The sequence below is a fragment of the Archocentrus centrarchus genome, chromosome 23 (assembly GCF_007364275.1).
Source record: "Archocentrus centrarchus isolate MPI-CPG fArcCen1 chromosome 23, fArcCen1, whole genome shotgun sequence".
In the NCBI taxonomy this organism is placed as follows: Eukaryota; Metazoa; Chordata; class Actinopteri; order Cichliformes; family Cichlidae; genus Archocentrus; species Archocentrus centrarchus.
In genome coordinates, this window is record NC_044368.1 from 1,867,041 (window position 1) to 1,886,299 (window position 19,259).

The following is a 19,259-nucleotide window of genomic DNA, read 5'->3' on the forward strand; positions in this document are numbered from 1 at the left end:
TGCACAGTTGCACAAATTTGCTCTAAACCCGGGAAGACCAAACTAGCCTGTGATTGGTCGTTACTTCGATAGAACTAAGTTATGTAACCAATGTCAGCAGGGAGAAAGAGAAGAGCCGAGGGTAAAGTGTTTTTCCCTGTTTGTGTTTAGAGAAAATCTCCACACCGCGGTGGATTAGCCTTTATAGTCTTAGTCCTGAACACTGCCCTGTACCTTTCAGAGCGTCCTGCTGTAAAACGCTCGGATTATCTCAGTAAGGTGGTGTTAATGATCAGGTGTGTGGGAAGCAGGTGAAACGCTCATGTTAATATTATTAATAATATTCCATAACTTTTAATAAATGTTTAATTTTGTGTAAGTGTGTATAATGACTAATTCAAGGGAACTGAAGAAAAAACATTTACATTTTACACCCTTTATATTTTAGTCGACTAAATCGACTGTAGATTTAGTCGACTATATTCTTACCATAATTTGTCGACTAAAACTAAAACTATTCAGATGACCAAATTATGACTAAAACTAAATCAAAATTTGCTGTCAAAATTAACACTGCACTGTAGAAAATGTGTTGAACATCTCATCTGGCAGCACCAGAGTGGCCTGCTTTTACAAAAAAGAATATTCCTGCGAAAACTCCAAGAACTCCAAGACTCAGGCCAAGTCCACAGAAAACAGCCGGACCAATGCTGATCTCATCAATTTCAACCTCTGCAGAGGACAGCAGAAAGAAACAATGAATCTCAAAATCTTAAAATGATTTTACTACATGATGCTACACAATGTGAAGCTGCTTTCTTCTCACCCCAAAGCCTGGTCTGAGGTTCTTCCAGTGCTTCATGATCCACAGTGCAACTGTAGATGTCTCCTTTCTCTGGGACAAAGTCGAGGTAGGAGAAAACATAATAGGTCCCATCAGGATTGGAGAAACATTTGATGAAAGGGTCTTCCACGCTTACTACGACATCATTCTTGGTCCACGTTATATTGATTGAAGGAGGAAAGAAGTAGTTGATGAAGCAGATGAGGGTATTATCTTCCCCGGCTATCTCTTCATCTCTGGGGTAGATGATGATTTTTGGTGGCTCTAATTTAAATAAACACATGATCTGCTTCATTTCAGCTTTCTAGACTTTGAAAAACAACTTTGCTAAACAGAACAAATAATCAAAACTGGAAAGAAAAGTGTAACGGTTTGAGTATCACTAACCTTTTTTCTTTATCACTGACTTGTCTGGCTTCCATCTGCCGATTAAAGCTTTGCACATACTTCGGAAGAAAACTGCAGATTCGTAAGCGTACTCAGGACGAACACTTGTGGGTATTTTGCTGTCCCAAATCAGAAGATCTTTTTTAAAGTCAGCATAGTATATTTCATCACCATCCAGTGTTGCACTGATTTGAGTATCACTTGAGTCAAAGCATCCATAGCTGTGACAAAGTGAATCGCTTCCTACGATAAAGTAACAATGCAGTTAAAAACAGTGCTACTGAGAGTCTAAATTACAAATGAATCATAAATAAGCTTGCTTAAGTGAGCCAGCAGTCATACTTACGTTCTGCCTCGATGCAGGCTGCTGCAGAGAGAATAACAACAATTTTTAGGAACATATTCAGGCTGTACTTCCCAGTGTACTGCACCGTCTCTATTGTGTTTGGTATGAAAGTTGACTTTGTTACTGGGAACCTTCCTCATTCTTAAACAAATGATATCAATGTTGGGGAGAAAGAAGCAGGTGCTGGGAGGAGGGGAAGAGCCATGTAGAACTTGTTGAACCACTTAAACCAAGAAAATACAGAACAGTGAGCAGCAGGTCCAACACAGTTTGTTCCCCATGTAAATAAACCCATTCACTGTGGTCACTAGTTTCAGCCTAAGTAACACTCAGAAATAAAATATATTATAATATATTAAGGACACAACAGTGTTTTCACTGTTGTTGGTGAAGTTCTCTTATGTTACGTGGCCAAAGAGTCATGGGGCAGAAGGAAATAAGGCAAAAATTAAAGGCAAAAGCTGCACAAATTACAGTATTGGGTCTATAATATTGTGAACTGTATTTCATGTGGTTTTGAAAACTGAATTGTTTACAGCTCCAGTGTGATAGCTGTACTGTTGGTTCCAAATACCTGGAGATGGAAACAGCACAGCTCCAACATGCTAAGAATTCAGTGTGGAATTATGTTCCTTGCCTAGAATAAGTCCACAAACTTCTACACATGATTATCTTTACGTGTATGGCACTACGAGCAGACCGTTAACTTGGACTGACACGTGAGAAACTTGAACATAAACAGTACAGGTACCCATCAAATAATTTCTGTAATGAACAGTTAGAAATGATGAATAAATAACAGCATGATAATCTAAATCAGTGGTTACCAAAGTGTGGGCTGGCCTCCTGGTGGTCTGTGAAGATACTGCAGGTGGGCCGTAGTAATAACAGAAATCCAGTTTGAAATGACTCACATGAACAGTTTCATATTTATATAAATGTATTTACATATAAAGTGAATTAAAACTGGTAATATGAGGTGGTTAGTTTGTGATATCACTCATTACTCTGACCTAAATTTACCGCTCTTGGATTGAAGTTGGCAGGTGGTCACATACTGTATTGGCATTAGTACTTAATATATGACTGGATAGCATTAGCAATTTATAGCCAACAGTTTTTGAATACAATTTCCAAGGAAATACATCACTTTCTCTTGTATTTTGATTGGACTGAAGATTTAAGATTGGGTGGGCACTGTGGGATTTCTGGATTTAAGTGGGCCGCAGCACTCCTGACTTTGAGAATGGCTGATTAGACTGAGTATTTAGAGACTTTGCATTTAATTTTCTTCTGAAGTATGCTGCAATATTACATGACAGTAATTGTGTACAGAATAGGGGTTCATTGGTTCATATATTATAGTTTGCAATATGGACCCTGCAGTAAAATGGTCAAACATGCAGGATGAGAAGACAATGCAGCTGAGGCGACTGTTTGATGTGATTTGGTGCTATATAAATAAATTGAAGTGTCTGGCCCCCACACATACCAAAGGACACACTCTGGGCCTTGTTTTTACTCTGGGTTTAAATATTGATTCTGTTTGTTCTCAGGACATTTTTATTTCTGACCATCGCTGTATGCTTTTTATCTTGGTTAGATCTCGTATCTTAAATTCCTCAACAGTGAAGAAATTCTCTGATAGTTTTAATTTGTTTTAATCAGCCTTTAATGGTGTTGATGTTCCAATAAATCTGTTTAATGATCATTGTCTTTTTTCCATTTTAGATGAAGTCTGTCCTGTTAAAATGAGATTAGCGCCTGTTTCAAAATCTTCTGCTTGGATAAATGACAGCATTCCAAGTTTAAAGCGTTTCTGTCGGAAAGCTGAATGCCGTTGGGGAAAAACTTTCATCTGCTTCATTTCACGTCTCTGATTTTCTCTCCAACACAAACTAATCAAATATGCAGTCAGTTCATTTGATGAATATGAATCTTGCTTCGTCAGATTTGACATCAGAGAGCGCGACTCTGTGGTCAGAGAGGGTATTACATCCATACTGATAGGACTACCACAGATAATGAATGGGGAGGATTAAGAGAACTGAAGCACATCAGCAGAGAGTCTGTGCGTAACAGAAACAGATTATAATAAACTAAATATAAAATAAATGTTCAAAAGGAACCTGATGGTCATCTTAACATAACATTCATTTCTGCTTCATCCTCAAACATGTGAACATGTCAGAGAATAACTTTTTTTTTCAGGTTATTTTGTCTTTGTTTCAGTTTTGCTTTTTTTTGAGTTGTGTGTTTTTTTCCCACCTTGTTATTACCCCATACCTTTGTTATTTTGTGTGTAGTAGATTTTTTTAATTAAATCTTTTGTTTTGTTTGTTTTAGTATCTTTTTAATTATTGGTTGTTTAAGATTGTTCCACCATCAATTTTGGAAGTGTGTATGTTTGTGTGCATTTGAATATTTATTGGTTTCCACTGGTGTATTGATGCAGATCTCAGATTTGATGCACCATTGCTCGGTTATTAGTCTGTGTCCTTTTTCAGCCTGATGTGGGTTCAACTCCCACATCGGTCCAGAATTCTTTTGAGTTGAACTCAGGACCTCCTGCTCTCTAAAATGAATCCCCATTAAGCATTAAACCCAGTGAGTGAGCCAGCACTAAAGATGACCAGGCTTACTGAAGGCAGTGAAACTGTAAATGTTATAATGGAGCAACAGCAAAAACTTCAACAACCCATCAAAAGGAGGACGAGGAGCTGTCTCACTTGTGGTCGGCCAAAGCCGTGTTACTTTGGTGATGGTTCCTCCAGTTACTGCTTTTATCAGTCTGGAGAGGTGAAGTACTTCGACTGCTACACAAAAGTACAGCAGGCTTATGCAGAAGGCCTCTCTGATCCTCGAATGCCATTTGTTGGCTGTACTCTGACATTATTCTGGGAACCAGAGGCCTCAGAGCAGGGAAAGAGAAAAACCATGTGAGTTCTGCCACAAGCCATTAAAACAAACCTGATGAGTCCCCATGTTCATAATGATCTTCTTACAGCCTCTGACAGTGGACTCATCTCTGTTCTTGTCCTGTTGGACCTCAGTGCAGCTTTGATACTGTTGACCATAACATTTTATTACAGAGATTAGAGCATACTATAGGTATTAAAGGTACTGCACTGCAGTATCATATTTGTTAAGTGTGACTATTTTATTTTGGTAGCGCCCTTGCTCATTAGATGGGAAATGTTGGTTGATGCTTTTCGGTACGTCAGAGTGTGACGTCATTACATTCATGTGTTTGTTCTCCCCATGGTAACCGTCAACAAAGAGAATCGGACGGAGAAATCTGTGCTGTATGACAGAGGCTGTACAGACGAAGCCTGTTATGTTTAATAAATATGCCTAAAGGCTAAAAGGAAATGGAGTCCATCCACACGCAAGAAGAAGAAGGCTACACAACCAAGCTCAACAATATTTATCTCATAGACTCCAATTTGTTCATGTAAATGGGGAGTCTTCTTCACACACTAAGGTTAATTATGGAGTTCCACAGGGTTCTGTGCTAGGACCAATTCTATTTACATTATACATGCTTCCCTTAGGCAGTATTATTAGAAAGCACTGCATCAGTTTTCATTGTTATACAGATGATACTCAGCTTTACCTATCAATGAAGCCAGATGACACACATCAATTAGTTAAGGCCTGGATGACCTCTAATTTCCTGCTTCTGAATTCAGATCAAACTGAAGTTCTTGTACTCTAAACTCTGTCCTTATTATCACAGTGTTTACATTTTGTTCGCATCACTTAAAAGTCTTGCAGCAAGAGAGACTGAAAATCTGTGCGGGTGATCCACAGGGATGTGCAACCAGCTGCATATTGACTAAAACTCTTGATTTGGTCTGATGGGTGTTTCAATCTCTAAGGAGGCTCAGGTCCTTCCTCAATCACGCTGCCTTCAGAAATACTGCTTATGTAAAAAGTGTGGCTCAGCACTTTCTACAGAGGTTTCTCATGTGACGTCATGCTCGACGGTTGTCCACCATATTGGAGTGATACAACCATTGGTTCCAAGAGAAAAATGTATAATTCCAAACTGGTAGGCGAGCGGTTCCTGGTGGTTGCTATCACTGAAATCAGTTGCAAAGAGGTTTCTGCACCAAAAACCTCCTTGTGACCGCTTTGGTTGCTACCAGATGGTCGACTGTAGGTCGCATGGAAGATCCTGACTTGTCTGTATTCTCACTAAGTGAGTCATAGTAAAAGTTGAAAAAGTAGGCTAAAGGAAAAGTTGTGCCTCAGCACTGCAGCCGTGTTTCAAAAGGTGCAACTTTTATTTTGGAGGCAGATGCGCTTCATTTCCGGTTTGTTTTCACAGTTTTAGTGTGACTGAAATAAAAGAAATTTTCAGCTCTGGGGATTTATTAGAGGTTTTAAAAGACTTTTCTTACTTTTGTGACTGTTTTCAACATTTTTTATTACTATGATGCAAATTATAATAATGTAATAATAAAATTTATTTATGCAGCACTTTTCTCAACAAAGTCACAAAGAGCTTCACAAAAAAAATATATATATTAAAATTCCGAGAAATAAACAGAATTTTAAATGTTATGTTATTTTAATAAAAATAAAAGTGCTATTTTTGCAATAACCCAAACATCTGGAAAATTCAGTGATCAGTTAAATTACAGACAGACAGATGTTCAAACCTCTGGTCACAGCTGTTTGTAACAGCGGATAATTCAGCTTGTTGGTGTCTCCCATGATTTTAACCATGAATGTCAAGATAGGATGGATGGACGGATAACTTCATAGTGATTATAAGCATAATTTCTTACATTAGGAGAGAGTATTGGTACATTCGTTACATCAACGATAAGTATCGGTTCTGATTTGATTTTTGTTTCGTTCACTTCTACCGTAATAACCGAGCAGAGCCTGAGTGAGTCGGAGAGCCTAAACTTTACCTCCAGTCTCCTTTTAGCGCTTTAAAGCTGCGCATCTTGTTTTTAAGCCATCGCTGATAATAAACTTAGAAAAACGAAGATTCTGAAGAACAAAACGGTTAAAATATTAATCATAAAGCATCGAGTTGTTTCCGCTCACGCTTTTTTAAATTTTACCTGTCGCGGCTCCTCTCAGTATTACGATACAGTTTACGTCACACACCAACATATACCGTTCCCTGATTAGATCGCTGCTGTCACGTGATCCGACAATAGCGGAAGAAGAGGGCTCGACCGCAGAGAGACGGTAAGGAAATAAACAAAATAAAAACGCGTTGTTTTACCGGAGAAACCTGCCGGTGGTGTTACTCCTAGTCGACCCGGTACGGAGGGCGGCCCCCTGCTGACGGCGCCGGTGTCCCGGCTCTGTCTGAACGGCCCGTTTGAGCGTGTGACGCGGTTTTTATCGGCAGCTCCGGTCGTGTCGAAAGAAAAGCGAAAATAAGCCGCGAGCTGATCGGAGCTGATCCCGAATCGATACCCGACTGACAGGAGGGCGAACTGCGTGGATCGGCTGCTATTGTGAGGTCTGACAGCGCGCAGGTGGAAGGGTTCACCTGTTTCAGCGTTTAACCGGAAACGGTAAACAACAAACAGAAACGGAATAATTACGTCACCGTCTGTCCGGTAACGGCGAAAATCCGCTGAATCACCTTCGGGTCGCGCGCACTTTTACCTTTTTTCTTGTTTTAGGCCTCGAACGGGAATTTCCCCGGAGCCGCCGTGACGTCACGACGCAACCAGGGAAGCAGCGAGAAAATTTAATTTACTTTTCTTGACAGGCGGGAGTTTTACAGTCAGTCCAGCTTCGATTGATCGATTATTTATTGATATTTGTAGCAGTTTGACTGCATCACCTGTTTATCAGTTATTATTTTTTCCTGCTGTATATCCACTGTTTTTGCTTTGATTGATCAGCTGTTTGTGGTACATAAACCACAAACAGCTGATCAGTATAAACCAGAAATTACTGACCCATATAAACCATAATCAGGCCTGCCCAGTATTGATCAGTTGTGTCTAGTTTATATTGATTAAGTTGTTTGTAGTGTATAGCAACAAATCAATTTAAAGCAAAAACAATGGTCAGTACTCACCAGGAATCATATACCTGATCAGCACAGCGTATGCAAAGTCAGTGCAAACCAGGACCACCTGATATGTATCGATCAGTTTTTTATGCTGTATAATTCTCACCGGGGGAAAAAAAGGTCAACACTGACCAGAAACAATGATCGATATACAACAGACAATTCTTACATAGTGCTCAGTGATTGTTGTTTCTGGTTTATATTGATCACAGTCTCTAGTGTGAATTAACTGTCTGTCTGTGCTGGTTATTGCTCAGTTTGTGCTGCTGTATATTTATATGTAGTTAAAAATTAAAGACCCCGGTTAGCTATAGGGTTTTCAGATTATTTTACATTGCCAGATTGTTAGTGGTTTTGGTGTTAACTGCTATCTGCTAGCTCCTTTTTAGCCAACTTATTTACCTCCAAGTTTTTAAGCAGTAAGCAGCAGACCAGCCTGGTTCATATTGATCAGTTTGTGGTGTATATTGATCATTGATTTCCTTGATACTGACCAGTTTGTGCTGTGTCTGCAGGATCACCCGCAGCCTTCATGATGCAGAGCACGGCCAACTACCTGTGGCTGATCTCAGACCTGCTCGGTCAGGGAGCCACAGCCAATGTTTACCGTGGACGACACAAAGTACGGCAGTCTTTATTCAGTTTTTGTTCTTTTTCATTTCCTCTGTTTATGAACTGTGATCTGTTTTGAAGTGTTTGAACAGTGTTTTAGCTCAGGCGTGATGATGGACAGCAGATACGTATGATCACCGACGTCTGTAAACTGGCTGATATTCTTGAAAAGGGGCAACATCAGGACAGTTTATGGTTTAATTTATCAGAACTGGATTCACAATGAGAGTCGCTTATAGTGAAGAAGCATTTGTTTCCACCTTCTTACACCTGAAGACGTCACCTGGGCAGGTTCCAGAAAGCAGGTTTTAAAGCTCTGAGTTTGAAGCTAAACTGTGATTGATGAGCTCTGAGTGTGTTCTTGTCCGCAGAGTCACCGAATCCACGACTTTTAACTCTAAGCAGCAGGAGGAGAGTCTGTTACCCCGGTAACTGACCCGGGTTTAAGTTATCTCTCATTGTGGAACAGAAAACCCAGATTCCCTCATCTCAGGATGAGCAAAGTCAGTCTTTACTAAACCTGCTTTCTGGATCAGACCCTGCATGTATTTAAGGAGGGGTGAATTATTGATCATGCTTTTAAAAACTGGTCACACCAATATCTCCGTCAGTTATTCGTTCCAGGTTTAATTCATTCATAAAAACTTTGCTGTTGTGCAGGGAGAATGATTTTTCTCCTTTTCAGCTCTGAATAACTGAATCCAGTATTTCCAGCTGATGTTGGGTTGAGCTTCCTGTCTTCCTGCTGCCTTCAGCCTGTAGACTTTGCTGAGGGCAGATTTCCCCATCATGTCTGTGATGCTTTAAAAACAGCATTTAGAAAGTGTTGATTCCTGAGGCTAATGTACACGTCTGTATGTAGAAAACTGGCGACCTGTACGCCGTCAAGGTGTTCAACAACCTGAGTTTCCTGCGGCCGCTCGACGTCCAGATGAGAGAGTTCGAGGTCCTGAAAAAACTCAACCACAAGAACATTGTGAAGCTCTTCGCTGTGGAGGAAGAGGTTGGTACCTTTTTATTCTTATTTAGAATATTTGGAGCTCTCCTGACAGTCGTGGCTCCGTGGTCGACACATTCATCCAACAGAAAAGATCCCTGATTCGATTCCAGGAGGAAACTCGAATCCCTGCGGGGTTGTCTCAGGAAGGGTGTTAAACTCAAATCAAACATGTGGAGCTTCCTGCTGTGGCGATCTGTTGGGAATAACGGAGCAGCTGAAAGCTTTTTAGCACTCTCCTGACATTAAGCTAAGCTAAGCTAAGCTAATGGCTGCTGGGGAACATTCAGGCTGTGGTTGCTGTGGCAACCCTATAATGTATTTACTAGCAGATCATAATCTGTGGTGTCCTGCGCTCTTATTGGTAGTTGCTTTAATTGCTCACCTGGAAGCTGAAAAAAGTCCTGCCCACTTGATGTGACCAGCAGTTTTTTCGCCCGTGTTGTTTGAAATCGCCAAATGTCCTTCGTGTTCTTTGGTCTCTTGTTGCCACGTCGCCTCCAGGCTTAAGAAAACCTTCCAGATCCGTTTAGTTTCTTATGCTGATCCACTTCAGGGCAGCTGGAGCCTATCCCAGCTGTCATAGGGTCAAAGGTGGATGGGCCGCCCGTGGACGGGTCACGAGTCCATCACAGGGTAACACATTCACGCCTACGGCCAGTTTAGACCTGACAGCTAACCTAACGAGCAGGTCTTTGGACTCGGGAGGACCTGCAAGGTAAAAAAAAAAAAAAAAAAAAGTCAAAGCTGCAGGTTAGATGGTCCAGATGTGGTCCAGATGTGGGCTTGGCTGATTCCATTGATTCAGGATGAGTCTGGATGCTTTGGCTCAGTGATTTTCAGATTCTCCTCTGATCCGTGTTTTCAAATAAAATTTGAAAGGTGAATTAAAAGTTTTTCAGATGATTGTTTTGCTTGATAAAGAATCAGCAGAGCCAAACTTTCACTTTGATCTGCTTTTATTTTTCATCTGGGGTAACTTAACTCTTCAATATAGATCTGACATCAAAATTCACATTTCACAGTTTTCAGTTTTTGTTTTTTTACTGTAAAAGTTTTCAGTGAAATTTGTTCCAAAAAGCTGCTTTTAGGTGATTTTAGCCCTGAATTCAGCTTGACAGGCACGTCTTCCTCCTGACACTGAGCTCCGTGTTTAGTTTAGTTTCAGCTTTAATAGAGCAGGTCTTCATGATGCTGCTGTGACACAACTTAAAACTCGCATTCACCTTTCCAAAGCAACGCTAACCAAAGAGGAAAAGGCAGCAGCGTCTCTGTAACATGTTCAGACAGAAACATGCATCCTAACACAGATCGAGGTTCTTCCAGTGAATTCAAACTGAACTCAAATCTAAAGCGAGATGTCAGAAATCCTAAAACTACCTGAAACAATATTCTGTAGTTTTAAAAAAAACAGTAATGTAGCTGTCATAAATGAGAGGAAGAAAGATCTTTCTAACATCTTCCTCCTCCTTCCTCTTCCTCTCAGTCCAACACCCGTCACAAGGTCCTGGTGATGGAGTACTGTCCCTGCGGGAGTCTCTACACGGTCCTGGAGGAGTCATCCAACGCGTACGGACTCCCTGAGGACGAGTTCCTCATCGTTCTCCATGATGTTGGTGAGAGACACATTTAACTGTGACGCTCTGCGCTGATCAGCCAATCAGGCTGTTTTAAATCGAGTTTCAAATATCAGTCCTTGTTTCAGTGTGGAAAGGACTGCGTATAAAATGGTTCGATGTGAGATTGGAACTCCCTGATTGGCTGTTTGCCTCCTTCAGTTGCAGGTATGAATCATCTGAGAGAGTACGGCATTGTTCACCGGGACATCAAACCAGGAAACATCATGAGGGTGATCGGAGAGGACGGACGCTCCGTCTACAAGCTGACCGACTTCGGAGCCGCCAGAGAGCTGGACGACGACGAGCAGTTTGTGTCTCTGTACGGCACTGAGGAGTACCTGGTGAGCAAAACAAACACACCTGCTGAGCACAGACTGTAGATAAAAGATTTCACGCGCTCCTGGAAAATTCTTTAAGCATCAATACAATTTAAATGGGTGAGATATAAAATATTCACCCCTGTGTAGTTACGGAGAGTCCTCGAGGTTGAAAGTTCAGTAACTCTTCTTCACGTGGTTCCTGTGCAGCATCCCGACATGTACGAGCGAGCCGTGCTGAGAAAAGACCACCAGAAGAAGTACGGCGCCACGGTGGATCTGTGGAGCATCGGAGTCACGTTCTACCACGCCGCCACTGGCAGCCTCCCCTTCAGACCGTTCGAAGGGCCGCGCAGGAACAAAGAAGTCATGTAAGAGCTCGATGTGGCTGATTCTGATGAGAGTTAAAGTGAGCGGAAACTGAGCGAGCTGTTTGTCTGTCTCAGGTATAAAATCATCACAGAGAAGCCACCTGGGACCATCTCCGGGCATCAGAAGTGTGAGAATGGGAAGATCGAGTGGAGCACAGAGATGCCGGTGTCCTGCAGTCTGTCCAAGTACGAGACCTGCAGCACACCCTGATCATCAGACTGATGAAGCCACATACTAAAGACTTTGATCGATAATTTATCAGTGAAAATCTGTAGAAGTGTGGCTACACATACGAATCATTACTGATGCTATAACTCGTGTCATCTTTCAGGGGTCTTCAGACCCTCCTGACTCCAGTACTCGCCAACATCCTAGAGGCCGATCAGGAGAAATGTTGGGGCTTCGACCAGTTCTTCGCCGAGACCAACGACATCCTACACCGAATGGTCGTTTACGTCTTCAGCCTGCAGCAGGCCACACTGCACCACATCTACATCCACGAATACAACACGTAAGCACCGAGCGCCCGCCTGCTCTCTGACTCACAGTCTGGGCTGCGTCTGAAAGCTGCTGTTCCTCATGTGTCCACAGGGCGTCACTGTTCCAGGAGCTCTTGAGCCGCAGGACCATCATCTCCGTGCACAACCAGGAGCTGCTTTACGAGGGCCGTCGCCTCGTCCTCGACGCCAACCGCCAGGCCAAGTCCTTCCCCAAGACCTCCAGAGAAAACCCCATCATGGTCGTCAGCCGCGAGTGCGTCGCCACTGTGGGACTCATCTTTGAAGATCGTAAGGGACTTCCTGTTTTTCTTGTTCTTCTCATTATAATGTTTAATAATATCCAGTTTTCATGAACTCTGTTCAAAGATATGTTAGCCCTTAAAATGGCAGAAGTACTTCACTCAGTGTAACCAGCAGAGTTTAGTTGATACGCAGTTTGGATTTAAAGTCCTGAAATCAGGATTGTTTTTGTCCTCACAGCCAGTCCTCCTAAAGTTCAGCCTCGGTACGACCTCGACCTGGACGCCAGCTACGCAAAGGTACTGACCTCACAGTGTGTGAGCCACTGACTCAGCTGATTCATTCACATCTGCCGCTACAGGAACCCACACACACACACACACACACACACACACACACACACACACACACACACACACACACACACACACACACATTCTGCACTCCTCACCGCCTTATATGCAGTTAGCTCGGCCAGCTTTAGTCCACTGCAGCTGCTGCCTGCTCCTCCTCCTCCTCCTCCTCCTCCTCCTCCTCCTCCTCCTCACCCTCTCATCCTCTCCTACGCTCCTGCACAGGAAGAGTTCGCCAGCCTCTCCTGACTCCGCCCCATGAACCCACTGCACCACCCCATCCCCTGCAGCTGTGCCGCCAACCACACCCCACCACTATATTAGACTGAACTTCTTTAACCCATTAACCTCTCTGTGCTTCACTCATCTGTTGGCTTTTAGGCAAAAACACTCAATTTAAACTCTTGCCAAAAGACATGAAACCCTAGCAGAGACCTGACACAAAACTCAAGAAGGGCTTTGGTTACTGAGCCCTTAAACTACTGCAAACAGAGAGACTCAAAACTATTGTATCACCTAGAAACCAGGACACACAGTCTTAAAACTACCACAAAAGATTCTGAACTATTTTGAAAGGATGCAAAAGTACTGCAGAGACCACAAACTACCACAAAAACTGAAAATGTTTGCAAAGGGAGCACTACCACTGCCTCGATGCTCGCTGACCTTCTTCCTGTTTGTTCAGACTTTTGCAGGAGACATCGGACATCTGTGGAAAACTTCAGAGTCTCTGCTGCTGTATCAGGAGCTGGTGCGAAAAGGAGTTCGAGGATTAATGTAAGCTCACCTCACGTGTTTGGACGTGAAAAGTTTCAGATGTGGTGCTCAGCTGCTGCTTCTTATATGATGTCATCTCTGTCATTATGTGTCATCAGTGAGCTGATGAAGGAGGACTACAGCGAGATTATGCGCAAGAAGTCGGAGGTTTTTCATCTGTGTAAATTCTGCACACAGATGTTGGAGAAGACCGAGCAGCTGTGAGTGACACGCAGCGTATTTCACAGCCTGTGAACACACACACACACACACACACACTGCTCCAAAAGGTCCATCACAGACACACAAAAGCCAGCGTTTGATTAGATCACACTAATATATACCTGATCAGGTTTACCCAAAATAAATCTGTCATTTCTTTAAGGTAATTTAATCATCAAAACAATTGCAGTGAACAGCTGGACCAGAGAGACTCCTGCAGAGTCCTAAAACAATGAGACATGAAACTAGCACAAAGACACACTCGTAATTACTACAGAAATACTTGATTAATACAAAAACACAAAAAATTATTGCTAAGAGACTCAAAACTGCCAGAAAGCAACTTTAAACTCTCACAGAGACTGAAATCTTCTTGCAGAGGCTTCAGATTATTGTGCAGTCTACAAACAACACAAAAGGGACTCAAGACTATTGCACAGAGACTTGAGACTAACATATAGACTCTAAACTACCACAGACATGTACCAGGACACTTGAAATTACTGCTAAGAGACTCAAAACTACTGCAAATACTCTCAAAGCAATTGCATGCAAACTTGAGATGTTTAAGAATTTAAATTTAATCATTTAAATTAAACAAAATGACTGAAACTCTTCATAATCATCTTATGTTTCACAGTTTGGCTGTTTTTTGTTTTCTTTGCGTCTGATTTTTGTAATTCATCCTTTAAATAACTGATATAAAAATATAATCCAGGTCTGAGTTTAAATCATAATAAATTCTAGGTGTGATCCCTAATGACTTGTTAATGATGTGACCTGTGAGGTGACCTGACGCTCTCCCCGTGCTTCAGGTTCGAGGTGCTGCTGCAGGCCAGCGTGCTGTCGTCGGAATACGACGAGATCTCAGACATGCACAAGAAAGTTCTCAGAGTGAGTGCTCGCACCTTTCCCCATCTTCGTGGGTCACGTATGTTGGAGGAGGCTCCAGCTTTTTATCAGCGTGTCTTTAAGCTGTTTTTTTAAAAATGGGCGTCAGTTTTTGTTAAAATGCTGATTTTCTTTGTTTCTGGCTGTGAACGCAAATTTCTTTGTGCAGGAAAACCTCTGATAATGTGTTTCTGTGCAGATCTCTGGCTCCCTGGACCCCATTGAACGCACCACACAAGACATCAAGAGCAAATTTATTCCCGGAGGCCTGCTGACCGACACTTGGACGCAACAAGTCGGGACACACCACGAGGACAGGAAGTAAGTCTGCATGTATTTAAAAGAACTGGAAAGTCATAATCCAGATGTGACGTGTTGATGCAGTGTGTGCTGATGCAGTGTGTGCTGATGCAGTGTGTGCTGATGCAGTGTGTGTTGATGCAGTGCATGATGCTGGGCTTTTTCTCTGCAGTGTGGAGAAGATCAAAGTGCTGCTGGATGCGATCACTGCCATCTATCAGCAGTTCAAGAAGGACAAAGCGGAGAGACGTGAGTTCGCAGAAACACCTGGAGGCTCAGCTGTTTATCCAGAGTGGAGGAGTTGTTGTTTAATCTGCTGTTAACCAATCATGTAGCACCTCTAACAGTCGCTGACCTGCGTCAGTTTGAAAACTGTTGAGATTTGCTCAGAGGCTCAGTGACAGAAAGGGTGGACACAGCTGGTCTAATTGCACATGTATCCTGTCCCTTAGAAAGGACCTTTTTGGGTTTCTACAGCTCATATTACCTGTGGCGTTCCACAAGGCTCCATTTTAGGTCCTTTCTTATTTTCTATTTGTTTCCATCTGGTAAAATTTGATAAACTCAGAGTCTCCTTTCATTGTTATGCAGATGACACAGATTTATCTTCCCAGCCAAGCTGCTGTTTTAAACTGTCTCAGGGATGATAAATCTGTTAATTTTCTCAATACCAAAAAACCAGTATCATGATTCAGAAATCCTATTGTTGATTCCACAAATCAGATAAACATCACTGAGGTCTCTTGTCTACAGATTTTAAGCCCTTCATACTCTTGTTTGTTTTTAAGTGCTATATATATATATATATATATATATATATATATATATATATATATATATATATATATATATATAGCGACACTTCTCTCTGCTGTTGGATCTGTTACAGTGTTACTTCATGTAATAGTTACTTTAATTTCTATTTCCATGGCTTTCTTTAACAGGGACAGCTCGTTAATGAAGATCAGTATAAGATGGAAACATGCCAGACTTTAGCAGAACTGCTCATTTACATCTGTAGTGTTGGGGCAGTTCACATAAAACTTTACAATAAACAAAGACAAACAGATACACAACAAACATTTTGTTGTTGCTTTTTAATTTAAGGCGGTTTGAAACTCCTTTTAAACAGAGAGCGTTGCTGTGACATGAGTGAAAGTAAAACTTGTGTTCTTCTGCTCAGGTCTGCCGTACAACGAGGAGCAGATCCACAAGTTTGACAAGTAAGTCCCAGCGTTAGCAGGACGACATCCATCAGGCTCCGCCTTCTTCCTGACACCATGTTTGGTTTCTCTCTCACAGACAGAAGTTGGTCCTTCACGCGAGTAAGGCCAGGACTCTGTTCACAGACGAGTGTGCCATGAAGTACCGCCTCTTCATCTCTAAGTGCGAGGATTGGATGAGGTAATGAAGGGAGAGCGGGCAGCTCGGGCCGCCGCTCTTCCGGCTCGAGTGCTGAACTTCCGTCTGTGCTTGTTTTCAGGAAAGTTCATCATGTGAGGAAGCAGCTGCTGAATCTGTCCGGCCAGCTGATCAGCATCGAGAAGGAGGTGACCATGCTGATGGAGAGAACCTTGAAGGTCAGCAACAAACACAGGCTGGTCCTGAATACGTTTAATCTGCCTAAACATTTACAGCCCAGAATAAAACACATTATAAAGTGATGTCAGTGAAACAAAGAAGTCTCTGTTTGTCTTCCAGCTGCAGGAACTGCTACCTCAGAAAGTTCATCCTCTGGTGTCCAGCGGGCTGAAGCCTCAGACGGCGTACCTGAGCCAGAACACTCTGGTGGAGATGACCCTGGGGTTTGTTTCCTCTTCATCATCATGTTATAGCCCAGTGAGGAGGACGTGTGTGCTGACTGTGTGCTGCTGTTTTTCAGGATGAAGAAGCTGAAGGAGGAGATGGAGGGGGTGGTCAAAGAGCTGGCAGAAAACAACCACTTCTTAGAGAGGTCAGACCTTCGTGCTTTTCATTTAGGAAGGAAGTAGATGCAGTTTCTCTTTTCTAGTGTTTGATTTGGAAATTAAAGATAAACCCGAGGCGGGCTCTCAGAACCTGACGGAGGTTTGAAGATGATGATTATCGTTATCCCCCCAAAGTACCATGAAGTGAGTCAAAGCTGACGCCCTCACAATCACCTGATTTGTTTTTGCTGCAATAACTTGAGTATATTTATTGAAGCAATGCAACATTTTATCCGACCGACCCCCCCCCCCCCCCCCCCCTTTTTGCAGCATTTTTAAACCTCATCATAAGTTCAGCAGGTATCAACATCACATTTTCAGCTCTGTTTAAAAACTGCAACCAGATCAGTTTCACAGCCAGAGTCTGCAGTGTGAATGAAGTGCAGCACAAACCAGCGCAGGAAACTTCACACAGTGCATTCTGGGTAAACTGGTATCATGGAAAACCCCGATCCTGCTGAGTGAGCACAGGAAGGGCAGAGGTGGGGTTTACAGATGGGGTGCTTGTTGGTTACTGGCGGAGCATTTAGAGCCAGAGAAGCCTGTCGTTAGAGTCCTGTTTCACTTTTATTTTAACTTTAGTTTGATTGATGTTAATTTGTGGCACAAATGTGACTCCGTACGTCTGCTCTGTCACCTCCCTGCAGGTTTGGGACTCTAACGCTGGACGGCGGCCTGAGAGGTTGAATGAGGTCGAGTCTGTTTGTACATACTCTGTGTTTACCGTGTAAATAACGTCAGACTGTTGAAGATGAAGCTTTTTGTATGAATCCCAGGAAACTCTCGCTCAGCCGCTTCAGACACTCGGAGAGGTTTTCAGCCGGAGATCGGTGAAGGAATGCTGAGCGGCTTCGTCCAGATCGCACCTGAAACACCTCTGAGTAGAGTTAGCCCGACGCGGCCGCTAACGGGGAGTTTAGGGTGGGTTTGGGTCACGTTTGGGCTCAAATGTTTTCTGCTGCAGGTTCGAATTTATTGAAAACAACCAGTGTGTTAAAGATCAGCCCGAGCATGTTTAAGTTGCTCTCTAGTTTTTCCACATCAAGTGCAAATTCAGATTTAAATCCAGCATTCTGGTGTGTTTGGCTTCTTTAGTAGAATATGAAAACAGTTTTAATGGATTAAAAATAAATTATGCATTAACTACAGTGACTGAAGATTATTTACTGAACCTGCTTTTCAGATAAATCTGATTTTACTCTGTAAAAGCTCTGAAACATGAAGAGTTTAAGATGCTTTAGGCTATAATTCATATCATTTTTATTCAGAACATTTTTACGTTTTCTCATTAACTGTAACTGCAGCCGAAATATGTGAGATTCTAAACAAAGTCACAGCCTTATATGTTAGTTTTTTTAATATGTTCAGTTTTTCAGATTAAAAGACAAATTAAAGGTGTTTTGGGGGTAAATCAGGAACATTTTTTACAGAGTATATTAAGGGTTTTTTTTTTTTTTTTTGGCTGGATTAAGGAACATTTAAGGGTTTAAAATCTATGAAAATGTAAGAAACAGCATAAAGTTTGCAATGGAAACAGTTTTTAGAGTCTAATGGATGGATTTTAATTTAAATTTGAGGGTTTTTCTTTCAAAGTCATCTTGTTACAGTATGCTCGTCTCCCTGTAAGTGGCATTAAAGTACTGTGATTACTGGACAAACCTGTGTCCTCTCATAGAATATTACTGATGATCTCTGCTCCTGTTTGTTGGTCTTTGTCACTCTGTAACCTGCAGGAAGCCTCCATCCTTCAGCTGCTCAGCGCCTTTTACTCCTTTTTTTGTTTTCTGTGTAGTCAGTAATTAAAATGCACAGTGACTGTTTAATTGACCTGTAAATATGCCAATCAATCAATAAACCAATCAGGCATGAAGCTGTGTCAGTGTGACCTGTGAACATGTTTCTGATTTGAAAGGTTGCTTCCAATTATTGTTTCCAATCACTGGATTCACAGCATGTTTCTGATGTTGCAGCTTCATTGTATCCAAGTTAGATTTGGTTACTTTCCCCCCTGAGAGCTTGAAGCTTCAGAAGGAGAGAAACGGCTCAGGATCAGAAGGAAACCACAGCGCCCGTCAGAAGCAGCAGGATGAACTGTGAGGTGATCAGGGCTATACTCTCCGCTCTAGACTCAGAGAGCAGGTGGATAACAAGCCAAAGTAAACTAGTAGTTTCTCAAGGCAAAGAAATGGGATATTTTTCAGTGTCTGAGTCAGTCACCTGATCTCAGGCCAGCAGAGTAGCTTTTCAGTTAGTGAAGGCAGACACACAAGCAGGGCGGCTGCAGTAAAGGCCTGCAGAGGAGGACATGCAACAACTGGTCGTGTCCATGAGTTCTCTGCAAATGTGAGCCTGTCAATAAAAATGTAATTCCTAAACAGTTAATGCAACACTTTAAACCCCTGAATTGAAGCTGAAGTTCTGCACGTCAATCACATCTCAGTGGTTTGATTTAAACACACTTCCGTGTTTTTATTATTTGTGTAAAGCACGTTTCGAGGGTTT

General features: G+C 42.2%; 2 protein-coding genes across 3 annotated transcripts; one reads left to right on the top strand and one right to left on the bottom strand.

Annotated features, from left to right (window-relative positions):
- Positions 1-462: 462 nt before the first annotated feature.
- On the bottom strand, positions 463-1,696 carry LOC115773786 (H-2 class II histocompatibility antigen, A-U alpha chain-like). Its single transcript, XM_030720704.1, has 5 exons — positions 1,681-1,696; positions 1,557-1,577; positions 1,211-1,453; positions 806-1,087; positions 463-711 (listed from the first exon to the last, which is right to left on the bottom strand). The coding sequence occupies exons 1-5, from the start codon at positions 1,694-1,696 to the stop codon at positions 581-583; spliced, it is 693 nt and encodes a 230-aa protein (XP_030576564.1). The 3' UTR covers positions 463-580.
- Positions 1,697-6,699: 5,003 nt separating this feature from the next.
- tbk1 (TANK-binding kinase 1) lies at positions 6,700-18,631 on the top strand. Of its 2 annotated transcripts, XM_030720078.1 has the most exons (22): positions 6,700-6,767; positions 8,127-8,233; positions 9,086-9,226; positions 10,707-10,836; positions 10,999-11,180; positions 11,367-11,527; positions 11,603-11,713; positions 11,860-12,039; positions 12,120-12,316; positions 12,509-12,567; positions 13,307-13,398; positions 13,497-13,598; positions 14,415-14,493; positions 14,690-14,811; positions 14,963-15,039; positions 15,974-16,013; positions 16,093-16,194; positions 16,274-16,370; positions 16,492-16,595; positions 16,673-16,744; positions 17,405-17,449; positions 17,534-18,631. In XM_030720078.1, the coding sequence occupies exons 2-21, from the start codon at positions 8,144-8,146 to the stop codon at positions 17,442-17,444; spliced, it is 2,178 nt and encodes a 725-aa protein (XP_030575938.1). In that variant the 5' UTR covers positions 6,700-6,767; positions 8,127-8,143; the 3' UTR covers positions 17,445-17,449; positions 17,534-18,631. The 2 variants fall into 2 exon arrangements, with proteins under 2 accessions (XP_030575938.1, XP_030575937.1); XM_030720077.1 differs by having other exon boundaries at positions 17,405-18,631.
- Positions 18,632-19,259: the final 628 nt, after the last annotated feature.